General features: G+C 40.6%; 1 protein-coding gene across 1 annotated transcript in view; it reads right to left on the bottom strand.

The window, feature by feature from the left end:
* Positions 1 to 13,152, bottom strand: part of STMN2 (stathmin 2) — a 49,816-nt gene extending 36,664 nt beyond the window's left edge. Inside the window, exon 1 of the mRNA XM_038579579.1 lies at positions 12,899 to 13,152. Within this exon, the coding sequence (XP_038435507.1) occupies positions 12,899 to 12,917 (19 nt within the window). The 5' untranslated portion in view covers positions 12,918 to 13,152. The remainder of the gene's footprint in view (positions 1 to 12,898) is intronic.
* Between the last annotated feature and the right edge of the window lie 3,176 nt (positions 13,153 to 16,328).

Here is a 16,328-nt window from a genome sequence, read left to right as displayed (position 1 = left end):
CTGTATTTCTTCTCTTGGATGTTGTAGCACAGCTTACGGCAATTTGTAACCAATATACACTGCAACTGTGAACACTATTTTAAGATTTCATCTTAAGAAAAATTGCAGTGGGCGAAATCCAATTCCTTCAAAGCTACTTAATTCAGTATTTCTTCCATGTTAGTCTTGAACTTAGAAAAGATGTTCTTCCTAAATAATGAATTTTATTTTCTTTTATTTTTTCTACTACTAAACTTTTTTCTTTCTTTCTTTTTTTTTTTTTTTAGCCAAGTTTTTGGTTGATAGAGAATGTGAAGTTCTTTTCTCTCTACTTTGTGTTTGGTATTCAGAACCCTGCTGGGTGTTTTCAAGTGAGGAAATGTCTACATTTTCTTTAAAACTGATCTTTTCCTACCGGGTGCATGTATTAACGAACTTGTGAGGATTTACATTGTTTTAATGCTTTCCATATGAAGCTCCTCCTTTGTCATTATTCTTTTTTATGAGAAAGTAGGAGTCTATCATTATCTGTATTTTATGGCCTTTAAATGGGAAAAAATATTGAGTATTTTTATATGGAGATTGCTATAATCAACAGTGTCTAATTTGCAAAAGACCTATACAACACTTGTAAATGTAAGCACATATCTCTATTAATATATCTGCAGTTATGTCATAAATATAATTCCTAGTTTATGTACCATACATTTATATGAAATTTTGGAGGTAAAATATTTAAAATGCTCTTTTATACTGGTAGTCAATTATCCTCCCTTAAGCCTTTGTAAAGTCAGACTCGTGATGAATGCTAATTTGATTTCTCAGGGTGTCTTTATTATTCTAACGATTACAGTCTGCTAACCTCTTCCAGATTCACATTGACTGGTACCTGAAACACTATTGATTGAAAAGGGGTTACAATCATGAATGACTGAAGAATAACATGAAACTCTACTTAGAGTAGAGTAGGCTTAAAAAAGCCATAGGCTTTTCCCACCACATTTGTGTCTAAGGAATATTATGTTTGTACTGTTTGGCTCTAGTATCTTTATTGTGCTTTGTTGTGCTATCTGCTAATGGATGGAGCGGAGGAAGGCTGAATTGATCCAGATAAGAAAGTACCTGGAGTTATCTCTGAAAGAAAAAATCTCGCTGGAGGAAGGGGGTTGGAAATGGAAGTAGGACACCAGGAGAATGCCAGGTAGGGAGGAGACTGGAGAAGCAGCGAGGAGGGATTTTGCAATGGTGCAAAACTCAAGTGCTTTTGAGTTCAGATGAAACTGATGGTTGATAAGATTGCAAGAGACTGTGTGTGTGGCATGTGTGTGTTACATGATACAATTCCCCCTTTCCTGCTTTTTCTTTTCTTTTTTTTTTTTTTTTTAGGAGAGAGAGAAGAGAGAGGGGCAGAAGGAGAGGGGGAGAGAGAGTCCCAACAGGCTCCCTGCCCAATGCATGAGCACCTGCTGTGGGGCTCGTTCTCACAACCTTGGGATCATGACCTGAGCTAATATAAAAAGTCTGAGACTTAAGTCACTGAGCCACCCAGGTGCCCCCTTTTCTGCTCTTTAAGAGACCTCAGTGTAGACTTTTACATCTTAGTGTTTCTGGAATCAGTTTTTATTTCTATTTCTTATTTTAATTCTAATGAATTTTATGTAGTTGGGCCTTATTGGGCAGATAAGAATGGTCAATTTTATTGAAGTGTTATATGTATTTGAAGTAGGATGAGATATGAAATATGACTGTGAAACATGAAATGAGAAATAAATGCAAGAGAAGTGTACTTTGAATTTTGGCATGACCCAGAGTGGATTTGTCTTGGAGATATACTATACTTGCAGCTGCATCATAAATATAATATCAGCTCTCCCTCCATCACAAAGAATTGTTGAATAGCGATCATTTCTTTAATTTCAAGTAATTTCTACTAGATTTGTTGCTGCTACTAAATGTAGAAAATCACAAAGCACAAGAAGTTAGATGTTTACTTTAAATAATTCCTTTAAAAATAATTACTCTTATTTAGTATTTTCATTATCTATTTAGGGGGTCTTGAAAAGAGATTCATTTTTTTATTACAGATTGCTTACCATTCAATTGTTTAATTAAGCCTCATAACAACCATGTGATTTAGGTAGCATTATTTTCCCCATTTCATAATTGAGAAAACTGTGGTATAGAAATTATCATTTGCTCAAGGATTATCTGATAGTGAGTAGTGGGCCAGGATTCAAAACTATGTCCATTGAATACGCAACCCACCTCTAATCTGCCAGAGTGCTCACTTTCATATAATAGTAATGTTGCTGACCTAAGCTTTTTTTTTGGGGGGGGATTTATAGTATTGTTTTAAATTTTCATAGCATTTTGCACTCCTTTGAGTTCCATGACAAGTTGCTTTTTCTTTATCATACAAAGCTTTTCCCTTTTGTTTTTAACTTTTGGAGGCCACTTTAAACCAAGCTTTCAGCAAACCTGAATGTGTGCACTTGGGTTGCTCTGTCTAAGGTGGGCTTGTACAGTTGCTCAATGGTGCTGACTCAGAGGGTAGAGAATGTCAAGGTGGTATGGCAAAGGGCAGAACAATTTGTACTGAGTTTTACCTTTTCCTTTTCAACTCTCTCACATTTTTAATTTCTATTTGCAAGGGTATCCCTTCTTTGCCCAGTAATTCTCTTAGCTTGATGGTTGCCATCATGAGCCACTTCTCACCATCCTTCCCTTAAAGAAGATTGGGTTGGGGAAAAAAAAAATGGGGATTGACTGTGAGAGATTAAACTTTGGATGAGTTGCTTCTTCTCAGCCAACATTCACTGAAGAAGAATTTTAAAGAAGAATCTTGGGTGGGACCTAAGCATAAGCCCTTTGAAATATCAGATACTGTTGCCCAAGCAATTCACTCAACATTTTATTTCAATTAATAAATTGAACTTATTATTTAAATTTAAAATTATTTAGGAAGTATTTTTTTTAAACAAATGACTCAGTTTCTGTGCTCCCTGTTTCCTCATTATTCATTCTAAATGTGCATGGGTACATGAGTAAAATATCGAGTTGTTCTATCTAATGACAAAAAAACTACAAGTTGCATTTATATAGTACTTGACAGACACTAATCACTTTCACATTTGTTTCCTTGGTTCTGAAAAGGACCCTCTGAAACAAACACTTGCCCCTTTACAGAGCTACAATAGAGGCACAGAAAGAAAAGGGACCTGACCAAGGTTGGCTAGCTGAGAGAGTCAAGACGAGGGCTCAGGTCTTCAGAATCCTGTCCTTGGCTCTTCCAGCAATGCAGCACCAGCAGCATGTGGACAGGGGCGGAGCTGTTAGGGCTTAAGTCCTCTATTCTTTTGAGTTCCTAGTTGCAGAGCTGGTCAGAGGAGGGAAATTACACTAGAGGACCATGCTACTCCCCACACTGTTCCAGACACCCCACTGATCACCAGCATTAGATTTAATCCAAGTGTGGTTCTGGACCAGCAGCATCAGCACCATCCAGAAGCTTGTTAGAATTGCAAATTAATGAGACCCACCTCAGACCCATGGAATCGGAATCTCTGGGGTGGGATCTGAGTGCTGCTGATGTGCAGTAAAGGTTGAGAGACATTTTAACTAAGGGATTGGATTGGTTGATAGAAGACACTAGTTAGATATTTCAAGTTTGTATCCTCTGGGTAGATCATAGTACTTCCTAACTGATGTTCTTTGTGTAGCACTATGAGCTGTCTTGTAATATTGTAGTGTAGTATAATAAAATTTTTTAAATGGTGGAGACTTCCAGTTACGGTTATAAATTATTACTATTAGTATTCAACTTTTTTGTATGTATAGAGTCTTGTCTTCTACAAAAGACTAAATTCCTCCAGCAAGAGAATCATATTTATTTATATTCTCATGACACTTAGCATAGACATAGACTTCAGAAGAGAATTGGTGTTTGAATCTATTTTATTTTGATAAGTCTTGTCATTAACTATTCACTATTAATGACTTGTGACTAAAGGCAAATATGTTTAGTGTGTGACTTCCCTCCTGAGTGCATATTTGATTCCAGGACTTACAGGAGTAAGTGCTAAACTTTATTAGTTTTATTTTTATTACATGCATATATTATACTATTATAATCAAATAGAATGCTTATCTAATATATATTATATATACCTGTATATCTCTCTCTCTATATATCTTCATTTGACATATGTTCTGGCCCTGGCCTTGAAGCTTACCACATATGAACTTGACTGAGTAAATTCTTTGAGCTTAACTTTACTCATTTTAAACAGAGCAACATGTATACTAGGCCCATTTCATAGAGACTATATCCAGATTAAAAAGGACAGAGCAAGTAAATATTTTCTAAGAGCTACAAGGTCCATTATAGAAGATCATGCTATCTAACTTTTCTTTTGAACATTTTACATTTTTCAATCTATGTTTGTCTGCTCTCTTTTTTTAATATAAAAGGAAAAGATAAGCCTGAAGTAGAATGAAAAGATTTTTAAAGTGACAGGACTCTTGGGTCATATAATTTGTACATCAAAAGACTAGAATTGACTCTGGTAATTTTTCATGTGTTTGAATGAGGATAATGAGAAGGATGTTAACTGACATTTCTCAGATAAAGCTGCAAGACTTAAATTACAAAAAGAGATATTAGTGTTAGGAATAATAAAGAACTTTACACTCATAAGGGCAATATGTTCCATAGCAAGGTTCCAAAGGAAACAGCAATAAATTCTAGTGTCTGCTCAACTGCCTGACTAGGTTGGTGCTCTTTCCCATGAGAGACTGGAAGTGATAACAAGTAACGTCTAGATGAGATTTTCTGGTCTCAGTTTTGCAACAGTCAGTATATTACGGGCTGAGCTTTGTCACGTGAGTTAGGCTTCTATCTAGGAGGAATCTGGAACTGAAAGATTATCGTTAGGTTCACCGTGGGTGTTGTTGTTGAATGGAAATCAGACTGGGACTGCAGTGCATGGGAAAAAAATCTTCCAAAAGAGGAAGTGAAGAGTGCAAACAAAAATTTAAAGTTTAAAATGCTCTCTTGTACAAGTATTTGTGGAACTAGGTTTAGATAAAGTTCATCCATTTCTTTTTATCCTGATACAAAGACCCAACTTGAAAGGTTGAAAGATTGACAGATTGATATTCTGATGATCTACTGTTACACTAATCATCTGTATTATGGATGGTGTACACTCTGAACTCAAAAGTACAATTATTCCAAAAGAATAACTGCTAAATAAGCACTCATACCAGCATTGCTTTATGATTTTGTGTGGAAAAAAAAAAGAGTCCCAGGCAATGTTATTTTTAATGTACTATACAAAAACTGTAATTATCTATTTCTGGTCAAATTTTTTGAGTTTTGTACTTTTTCCAAGTATTAAATATTTTAATCTGGAGGTCGACAAAATTACAAATGAGGAAAGTTTAAAAATTTTTTGTTACAGTTTTATAGTATAATGTATGGCTGCTTCTCTTAAGTACAATTCCTAGAGAAGCTATATTTCCAGATGACTAGCAAAATGATTGCCAGAATGCATTAATTAACCTTTATATTCACATAAAAGTGTTTTGTGAGAACAAATGTACACAAAATGTTATCTTTAATCATGGCTAATAAAAATGGGTTATATAAATACAGGTTTTACTACTGTAAATGTCTCCTTGACAAATGACAAGACCCGATTCCTTTATTAAAAGATAATTAAAAATGTTTCACAAGGGATTCAGAGCCTTCCTCCTACCTGCTTGCTTTTGAGGTAATAAGGGGAAGAGTCTTAAAGTAATATTTAAAGATTATACTAAAGGTGGATGCCTGGGTGGTATATCTCTTTTAGTTCTAGGTTTATTTCATAAAACAAAATACTAAAAAAAGTTAAATATTAAGTATCTATGGAGGGAGGTAAGGGTCCATTTTAAAATATGATAAACACAATGCCATTGATTAAGTTTTTTTTTTTTTTTTCCCAGAACCAGTCGTCATGGTGTGTCCACATCAGAATTTCCTGCTGCTTCCTTAGCTGAGCCTTTAGACAGCCATGTATTCCATACATTACAACCCCCAAGGTCTCAGAGCTCTTGTTCCCCCAAAGCCTAAATCATGGCAATTATTTTAATAAGTCCCAAGTTAGCAATTAAAAGTAGTCGCCAGTTTGAAGGTATCTCCTCTTCAAAGTGAGTCTGTACTAAGAAAAGATAAGACCATATCAGGCTTGTTAGACAAAATGGTGGTCTCACAAGTTTGCCCTCCATGGTGGGAACACCTCTGACATGGAGCATATATAAGAGTAGCTGGTACTGGTTAGAGAGACAGATTCTGGAACCAGAAGGCCTGGCTCAAGTTCTGTATCTAATGGTATGACCTTGGGTAAAAGTCACTTCGTCTCTCTGTGCCTCAGTTTCCTTATCCATAAAAGTATTTACTTTTTCAGATTATTGGATGATTAACGTGACTAATATCTGTAAGGCGCTAGTGCCTAGCGTGTTATATATGCTATATAAGGATTAAATCAATCAATAAAAGTCATTTCTTGCAGACACTCTAAAATTTATGTCTATGCCAGAAAAATGAATCTTGAAAGAGAACAGTGGCAGAGGAAAAGTGTTGATTGACAACAACAACAAAGGAATGGATGACCCTGGGCTTAATCCCACTTTAGGTTGCATAACGTTATATCCTACCACACTGTGGCCAGTTTTATTTGGGACTATGTTTTTAGTGCCCTATTTGGGAAATGTTGTATTTCTAATTTGAGATATTTTATGTATAGTATAATTTTGTAGGACAGCATTTCCAGAAATGTGGTAATGCACCCACTGGATGGGAACACTGACATATGGTATTTTTGATGTTATTCTTCGAAGACCAGTTTTTGTTTTTTTCTTTTGGCTAACTTTCTTAAAAAGTTAATATGGAATAAGAGAGGTCTTTCATTGGCTGAAGTAAAGAGAAAACACATTCATAATCTGTTTTCAAGATGCACCCATACTCAATACATTATTAATAATTTTCTCACATGGAAGAAATTGTCTGTTAGAATAATTTGGTAAGTAACAAGTATGGGCTATGTTTAAAGGCAATTTTAGTGTTGTTCAATCTTCTGTTTTAGTTTCTACAGTATGTGGAATATTTGTAGCGAATTTGCTATATGGCAAATGGAATTAGGCAAATTTTAGATTATTCCATAACTAAAAGGTTTGAGTTGAACTCTTTGTTCTGCATGTTGTTTTGTAAATAACAGTAAGCTAGCAATATTGATTCATCATCTTGCTCAACTGTGCCACAAGCCATATCTGTTTTTTTCTTAGACACACACACACACACACGCACACACACAGAGCCAAATTCTCATTTTCCACATTTCTCTTGAAGGTCTTCTGCTGAGTCCTACAACATGAATATATTTTTAAAAATCCAATTAAGAGCGTGATGGCAGAGAACACATAACTCCCAGAGGAATAAAATCCCTAAGAGTATGAGTTTGGAAGTGAAATATTTTGTAAAGATTGCCATGCATTTGAAAATATTAAGACCCGATACCAAACCTTAGTATGGGAGGAACATGCCTATCACAATTCTCTATTTCTAAAACTGACATGTTTGGTGGTTAGAATCAGCATCAACTGGGAATTTGTTAGGAATGCAAAATATCTAGCCTCAACCAGACTTACTGTATCAGAATTTGCATTTTAATGAAAATCACAAGTAATTCATCTGCACATTAAATTTGGGGAGCACAGTAATATGAGACTATTAAATATCTTACAGATGGATTATAGTTACATGAAACATAAGAGAAAAAAAATCCCTGCCAGTGCAAACATGGAAATAAATCCACTTTTGATGATCCTAAAAATTAGTTCATGTTTGTTTTTGGAACTCCTCCCTCAGTATCACTTTGTATCTGTGTTTTTGCTGCTAGCCTGCAAGCTCCCTGGAGGTGGACATTGACATCTGGGTATGTCCCCAACATCTCGGGCACATTTTAAATAAATGAATAAGTAAACAATATTTTTGTTAATTTATTCCTTTATTTAAACATTAAAATATTCTGTTCCTATATAATTTTGCTGTTACTACTGACCATTCTCTACCATTCATCCACTACAAACTCCCCAAAGTAACATCAACGATAATTATAATAGCAATGGAATGAAACCAGAAAGTAAAATCATAAGAGAACAACTAACCAGGATTTACACCCATTTCCACTCATTTTATCCATCTCCTTGAAAAGGTCCACAAATCCTTTTCATCCACTAGAGTAAAGGATGGCATTAATTTATTGAATAAGCAGTTGAATGTTACAGATTTTTTAAAAAAGAGATTTTATTAAATAGTATTTGAAACTGGCTTAAAAAAATCACCTATTTCCTAGGAGAACTTGATTGCCCTCTAGTGGGGTGAAAGTTAATGTGAACTCCAAGATTTTCCAATTCAGAGAACCAGGAAAGAAAACCAGCCTCTGTTCTGGAAACATCTGGGGCATCAGCTAATTTGGTATTTGCTTCTTATCTGGCAAATATCTTGCATTTTTCATATAAGGTCACAGGTCCTCTGACAACAGAATAGTGTGCGTTTCTCCAAGGCCAAATAGGAAATTGGTACGAGCTGGAATTAGATTTCTGCAGCTTGGGAGTGGCCTCACCCGGAGTGGGCAGTCACCTGCTCAGGGCCGGCATCAACTCCTGGGGTGGGATGGGGCATATAGTCAGTCCTACTCAGTTGGAGTAAATAACAGTGGTGATTGACAAATCAGGAATTTTCCTAAAGATGGTCTGGATTCATTAATGACAAAAATGCTCAACTACATATATGCTTGATTCATCTCCAGTTTCATTTTAAACTGTACAAATTTAACTTGAAATTCTGGATGATAGTAACTACTAGATATTCAGAGAATTAAGTAACTATTTTGATCCTAAATTGTAGGGTGGAAGATTATCATGTTGTGTGAATCGGATTTGTGGCAAACTGAAAGGACTGATAGGCACTCTTGAATCTGAGTAAAATGTAGCCTCTTGCAGCCTTTTTCCTTTTTTTTTTTTTTTTTAAACCATAGAGAAGAGGCTATTTGATGGAAGGCATACCGGGCCAAATGACTGAATGCTTATTGTATAATCTCTCTATTAATAATTTAAAAAATCCCCAAAGTAAATGTGTTTTTAGTGCAACAAATAAAATCCCGCTAAAAATGTAAATGCCTAAGAGCAGAGGCAATCATTCTAACAATAAAAATACTCCCTTCCCCCTTCCTTAGGATAGAATAGTTTACTAAAACCTGTAGGTCACTTCACAAAACCATTGCAAATTGTGACTGAACAAAATTCCAGACTTTAATGCTAAAAACCACTCCATCTTCTTTATTTATTATTTTAAAATATGCTTTCAGAGAATTTTAACCTGTGTAGACCAACACCACCAGGTATATTAATTCATACCATCATACTAGCTATTTGTATTGGCTACACTGGCTCACATAATGCTTACTGCAGGCTCAGCTTACTCCGCTGGAATTAACCATATATAGAATTGATTGATAAGCTACTGCTATTTCTCTTTCAGCTTGATCTTGCAATCCTGACCAAATTCTCATTTTTCCGCTTCCGGCTATTTATATATCCATTTAGAAGGCACCCACTTCATTAGAGAAGATAATGGGGAATACTATATGCACCTAGCACAATCATGCTGAATAATTGTTTAATGAATCAGGAAAAAGCACCCACCCTGGTGATTAATTGATTATGCTTTGCAACTGAAATGATTTCAAAATCCATTATTTTAGCATTGCAGGGGTTGTACTTCTTCTCATGATTTGCAAATTCAGCTTACTCATGGCAGAAAGGACCCTTGCAACTGTCATATTTTGGGTGGGATTTTTATTAATGGGATGGTGTCTACCATTTCACGATCCAGGTTTCTGTGTAGAATTGAGACTGTCAATAATCAGCAATTGGAAGAACAATTCAAAAAAAAAAAAAAAAGAAACGAAACGGTCACATTTTGTGCATCACCTGTTATTTATATACTTATTGATAGATATGACCTTATGGAATATGCAGTGAAGATCCTAACATCTCAATTATATATGTATAATTTTACCCATTGCAGTCACAAACAATTATCTGCGGAGAATTTTCCAGCAATCTTTGGCACACAAACTCTACCCTTAGTAAGCACCTGCACATAATATGAGACCCACAAGAACATATGTAATCCCGACAGGAATTGAAAATACATTCCGCTTTATAATGTAAAATGAACAGGACAAAAAAAATTCTTGGTTTTGAAGGCTGGAGGGTAAGGAACGGAGGAGTAGGAGGAAGAAAAGTGAGTGCAACAAGGGTTAATGCTGCTTAATGAAATTCAATCATTCAAGCCTTTTGGATCAATAAGGCCACTGAGTCACGAAGTAATAAGAATAATTAGAAAGATTTGACATAATACTGATAACGATGAGTCCGCGGCCGCCCTCCTGCAGCGGAAACCTCTCGGCGGTGGGGGTGGGGTGGGGTGGGGTGGGGTGGGGTGGGGGTGGGGGTGGGGGTGGGGGTGGGTGGGTGCAGTACGCAGAGCGAGATCGCCCCGCGTCCCTCGGCCTGGGGACCTCTCTGGACTCGGGGTGAATCGCGACCTGCGGGACGCGGGGGTAGCTCAGGACACTGCGCAGAAGCGCGTCTCCCCGGCTGCCCCGCGGGGGCGGGCGCCCAGCTCGGGGGAGGGGAGCGCACAGGGCGCGGCGCGGGGCTCTGCAGGGCTGGCAGCGCTCCACGCGCCGGCTCGCCAAGCGCGCCCCCCAGCGGCCAGCGGCGGACCGGGCCGGGCCGGGCCGCAGCCCGGAGGGGAGGGGAGGGGAGGGGAGGGGTGGGGTGGGGTGGGGCGGCGCCGCGCTCGCTCGGCCGCGGTCTCCCGCAAAGGGCGCGCGTCCCGGGAACCGAGGGAGAACCCCGCGTGGGGCCCGGGGCTTCAGCTGGGGGGAGAAAGCGGCCTGAACTCCGCGGGCCGCGGGAGGGCGAGAGGAGAAACCCCGCGGCCGCCCCTCCGGGAAGGGGTCACCTCTGCGGTCCTGCGGCCGGCTGGGGCGGGGCGGCGCCTTTGTATGGCCGGGCGGGGCTCAGCGGCCTCTGCAGAGCCACCCCTGGGCCGGGGCCCCGGGCATCACCGCAGAGCGCGGGGCGTCTGGGGGGTTCCGGGCTGCGGGGCTGGAAAAAGGGGCCCTGGGTCTGCAGAGCGCGTAACTGCCCCTCCCCGGCGGGGTTCGACGCCCAGCCTCGGAGCCCGAGGTCCCCCCAGCGCGGCAGAAAGGGTGCGGCAGGGCGGAGCTGCGCGGGGCGCATCCCGCAGCGGTCCCCGGTCCCCGGGGAGGGGAGCCTCAGCAGCCGCCCGATCCGGGGCCCCTCCCTGCCCTGCACCCCAGCGGCCGCTGGAACCGCGGGGGCGCTTAGAGGCGCACGACCGGCCGGGGAATCTCTGTGTCTCAACTGTTTCTCCTATATGTAGTATTTAGGTTGAGCCCATAGAAATTGTGGTGATTTGGTCCCGTTTGACCTAGAAGACGGTATTTCACGTGGCTCGATCTCAGAAGTTGGCCTCTTTTGTAACTGTGTTGTTGCATCTACACCTACCCAGGTTCCCGAAGCTTTTACCCCGAACGATCAATGGGCTCAAAGAAGCCTTTCTCCGCGTCAATGTCTAGTCACCCTCTGTGTGCAATGTGGGTTTTTGAAAAGAAAAAAAAAATGTTAACCCACTTTTGGCCTCCTCTCCCTTCAACAGAACAATGAGGCCGGGGTGGGGAAGGCAGGGGCAGTGGTCAGGGCTCGCTGGGAAGCCGAGGCTGGGAGGCAGGAGCGACCAGCGCGGGGCGTGGCTCTGCTGTCCCCCACCCCCGGCTGGGCTCCGGGGTGTCGCGCTGCGCTCCCCACCCCGGCCCTGTTTCGGCTGAAGCTGCTGCACCCGGCAGGGGGGAGGAGGGAGGGCGCCGGCGCGGCTTCACACAGGGTGGGGCCGTCCGCATTGTGCGCCCAGCGCTGCAGGTGCCTCCCCCGGGGACCGCTCGTCCTCACACAAAGAAACCCCACCCCAGCGCCTGCGAAACCGCTGTCCCTCCACCCCGCCCCGCCGCGCGCTACCCCGCCCCTGCAGCTGCCCACCCGCGCCCTCCTTGCCCTCCCCGACTTCCTCTCCCCTTCCCCTCCCTTTCCCTAAAACAAAGGAGCGTAGCACCCCCACCCCCCGCCCTAACCTCCCCGCACCGCGCCCCAGGACTAGCGGTTTTTCCGACGAGACAATACCATAAAATTTGCCCCGTTCTCCGCCCGCCGCCCCCCTCCCCCCGTCTCCACCCATCTTTCAAACAACCTTAGAAGGGACCGATTTGACTTCGCGTTTTTCTTTTTTTCCTTTTCCCCACCTCCCTCCCCTCTTCCCCATTTTCTTTCTTTCTTTCTTTTTCTTTCTTTTATTTTTTAAACTAGAGAAGAAATAAAGGATGTTAGGAAGCACTTTCCAAAAATGTCCCTTAACCTCATTTAAGGCAAACAGTAAAGGTAGCTCCCCCACCCCACCCCCCAACTATTGGGCCCTAATTTTAAACATAGAAACAGAACAAATTCTCTACCCACGGGAGGGCAACTTACCTGCTTCTACCTTCCAAAAGAAAATTTTAGTTTTAGATTTCCAGGGACCCCCCTCTTTGCCCTTCCCAAACCCGCAGAACTGCCTTCGTCCTTCCCGGTTCCTGTTTTTTTTTTCTTTTTCTTTTTTTTCTTTTTTCTTTTCTTTTTACCATTAACGTCTTTTTCTCTATAAAATATTTCCGAATGCCTTCAAAGCTCTAAGAAGGAAGGTGAAAGGTGGGCTCCAGGTCGAGCCGAGGGAGAACGGGGCGCGATGCCTTACCCATTGCTGTTTTAGCCATTGTAGGGATGTGCAGATGCTGAGCGGCGGCGAAGGCGAAGGGTCCAGCTACAGCAGCGGAGAGAGCGAGAGAGAAGACTGAATAAGGCACTGAGTCTGCAGAGTGGGACCGTGCGAGAGAAAGAGCAAGAGGCAGGAGCCCATGAATAATTATCACTCAGAAGCTCAAGCAGATTGGCTCCCAAGGTCCCCTGACATGACTCCCGCAGAGTCAGAATCTCCAAGCATTAAATATTGATCGGCCAATGGTGCTGGAGTACAAAGTACCAGAATGCAGTTTGAAATGGAAATCCGTCCTTCCCTGGCAGCTCCCCCCCGTTTTGGGGGCCTGATAGTACAGTCCAAGTAGAGTGGAGCCTTAGCCCAGAAGCCTCCTAGGAGCTAAGAACTGGGCTGTGCCTACCTGGGAGCCAGGAGGATTGACTTTGTTCACACATGTTTTATCGCACAAACAGAAAAAGGGAAAGGGGTTTAGAGCTTTGAGAAGTCTTCACAACATGCTGACTATTGGAAACATTTGTGGTTTTACTTGCTCATGGTTTCTCTTTCACCCTTGGCCCTGGTTTGGTAGTTTGTGGTATTTAAGCTTGACCCCATGCCTGGCTATTGGTGGCAGATTGAAACAGAATTGTATTGTCGTCCTTTGTCTCTCAGCACAGCTTGGTCTCTTGAAGGTCTCTCAGTAGAGTGAGGCCTGGTGTTTTCTACTCTTGGCACAGAAGGAAGAGGCTGTTTGGGCTGCTGAGGAATAGGTACATATAGTTATGGTCTACTTGGGGACCTTATGGAGGAGGACCTGTGTCTGTGTCTTGTCCACGGGCTTACAGGGAGGAACCAGGTTGGCTGACTGGCTTGAGTGTTGGAGGAACCAGAGGTGGGTAATGCCATTCTGCCTTGGAGATGTAGGATAATATGGATTGAAACCCCAGTGACTCTTGCAGGTCTCAAAAGAGAAACCTTTATACTGAAAACCTATCCGAGATGAAAGGTGTGATCTGGAGCATGGTTTTTCAGAGATCCAGAGACTTCATTGATATAGGCCAAAGAAAGATGTGTTTGGGATTCAGGCTGAGCAATGTGGTGTGTGAGGAACTCCCAGGTGCAAAATGTGACCTTTCGGTAGAGAGAAGATATTCACTAATTCATTCCTATTGACTTAATGAACTTCATTCATTAATTCATTCTTTCTTAGAAGACTCGCATAAATATTAATTGAGCATTTATCACATGCCAAGGTTTGAGGACAGAACAGTGAAAAAGATTTTAGACCTTGTTCTCATGGAGATTTTAATCTCTGTTAAATTCACACAGTGATTAAATTAACTCAGTGATTTCACTGAGTCTTCCTCCCTTCTAGATCCATTCAGAAACTGTGGTTTTTGACATTTGAAAAGAGAAAAGGCAAAGGATTGTTAATTCTATTGCATTTGAAAGCCAAAAGAATAGCACATTGTTGAAATCATGAACATATACAAAATCCTGGCAATTTTTAAATTTTATAGAAATGATTGGGATTATTCTAATGAATGAAGTAAATTCTTAGCAGCTTTCTATTAAATCACATTTCAAAATTTTTTTCTAGCCTCATGAATAATAACGCAGTTTTGAACACATAAAAAACCGTTTGAAAGTAACAGGCACTCTCCTTGGTGCTGAAATAAATTTCTTCACCTCCTGTTAACTTGTAAGACATTTAAACCCCATAGACATCTTGCTGAGTGATGGAAAGTACTGGAACTAGAGCAATTCTGACCTGCTGAATCATAGGAAAAATAAAACATAAAGTGGTGATCAATAAAATTACTTCTCGAACAGGAAGATTAGAAATTATTCCTCTCGTCATTGTACAGGTCTGTGAGTATGACACAGCAATAGAGCAGCATGGAAGTTGCCAGCATCTGGAAATAACCGTTTTCTCCCTTTCTATGGTCATTGTCCACTTTAAACGTGAGAGCTAATTCCTTCTCAGTGGAGTACTTATCAGCCATAAGATGAAGGACCTTCAGCATGTCTGTGTGACTCATATTTTTAGAGTATTCCTCTTCTCCCCACCACACCCTTTCCCCTCAGGCTATGTATCATCTTTACATATTCTTCAGCTTCCTTGGAGAACAAGATCCCTAAGTCATGGCATTAAGGACTTTAACAACTACCACTAGTAGTTGAATAAGATCTTTTGCACTTTTAAATAAACAAAACAAAACAAACACACATTCTACTATCTAATTTCTAATCCTATGGTGAACATTACTTACTAATGGATAGGAATATGAGAAGGAAGTCAGTATATATAGGGGCAAGTGTTAGATGTGTGTCTTTTTTTCTATTTCTGACTTACTGGGCATTAGTCTCCTAACCTCAGCTGTGTGTGATTTTCAAGTAATGCTAAGCAGGGGAGAGGGTAGGTTAGTGTGTTTTACTATACAATATAGGAATAGTAGGCTGTCATCAACTGGCTAAGAACAATTAAATAAATTCAAAGAGCTGACTTATAATCAATTCCTGTTCTTTCTTTTAACATAACAATTTCAATCATGGATCTTGGCCTGGGAGGGTAGGGATAATCAGGAACAGGGAATTATTTTATATTTAATAACTTATTCATTATATGTTCATTTGTTCAGGTATTCATTCACCCAACAAATATTTATTTAGTGAAATTTTGGGCTTCTATATTATGAAGTCATCCAACCTTCACCCTAATTTCTAAAAAATATGCAATGAAAAAAGGTAACCCCCACTTCTTCAAGAAAATGCTATTAATTTTGGAGGGCAAATATTATCCTGTGTATCAGTTAGAGCATTTTGGTTACAAAGTATAGAAAAAACAACCAAACTGGCTCTGATAGTAAAAGATCCTTTTTTCTTTTTGTTGTTTTATTTTTGTTTTTGATTCATCTAACTACAGAGGTAGAGTAGGCCTAGCACTCCGGAAATAAGAATCAGCTTTTCCTGAAGCAAATGGTTTGGATAAGGATGAGGGGACACCTAAATTAAGAAATAGGTACTAGGTTTGTAAAATGTAAAATAAAGCCAAAAGTACCTATCTCCCAGGATTTGGGGTAGACTAAAGGGTTCATGTATAAACTGCCTAAATCAGTATGGATACCTTTTTAAAAAATATTTTATTTTATTTATCCATGAGAGACACACAGAGAGAGACAGAGACACAGGCAGAGGGAGAAGCAGGCTCCTTGCAGGGAGCCGGATGAGGGACTCTATCCCAGGACCCTCACACCCTGACACCCTGGGATCACACCCTGAGCCAAATGCAGACTCCACTACTGAGCCACCCAAGCACCCCTCACTATGGTTACTTAATAACTGTAGCTGCTATGTTTATGGTTTCCAACAAATTTAAAATTTTTAAGAGTAGACACTGAGTAGTGTATATCTTTATATCCTTTTTGGT

The sequence above is a fragment of the Canis lupus genome, chromosome 29, assembly GCF_011100685.1.
Source record: "Canis lupus familiaris isolate Mischka breed German Shepherd chromosome 29, alternate assembly UU_Cfam_GSD_1.0, whole genome shotgun sequence".
NCBI lineage: Eukaryota > Metazoa > Chordata > Mammalia > Carnivora > Canidae > Canis > Canis lupus.
Note: the sequence above shows the minus strand (reverse complement) of the source record. Positions and strands in the feature narration are given on the sequence as shown.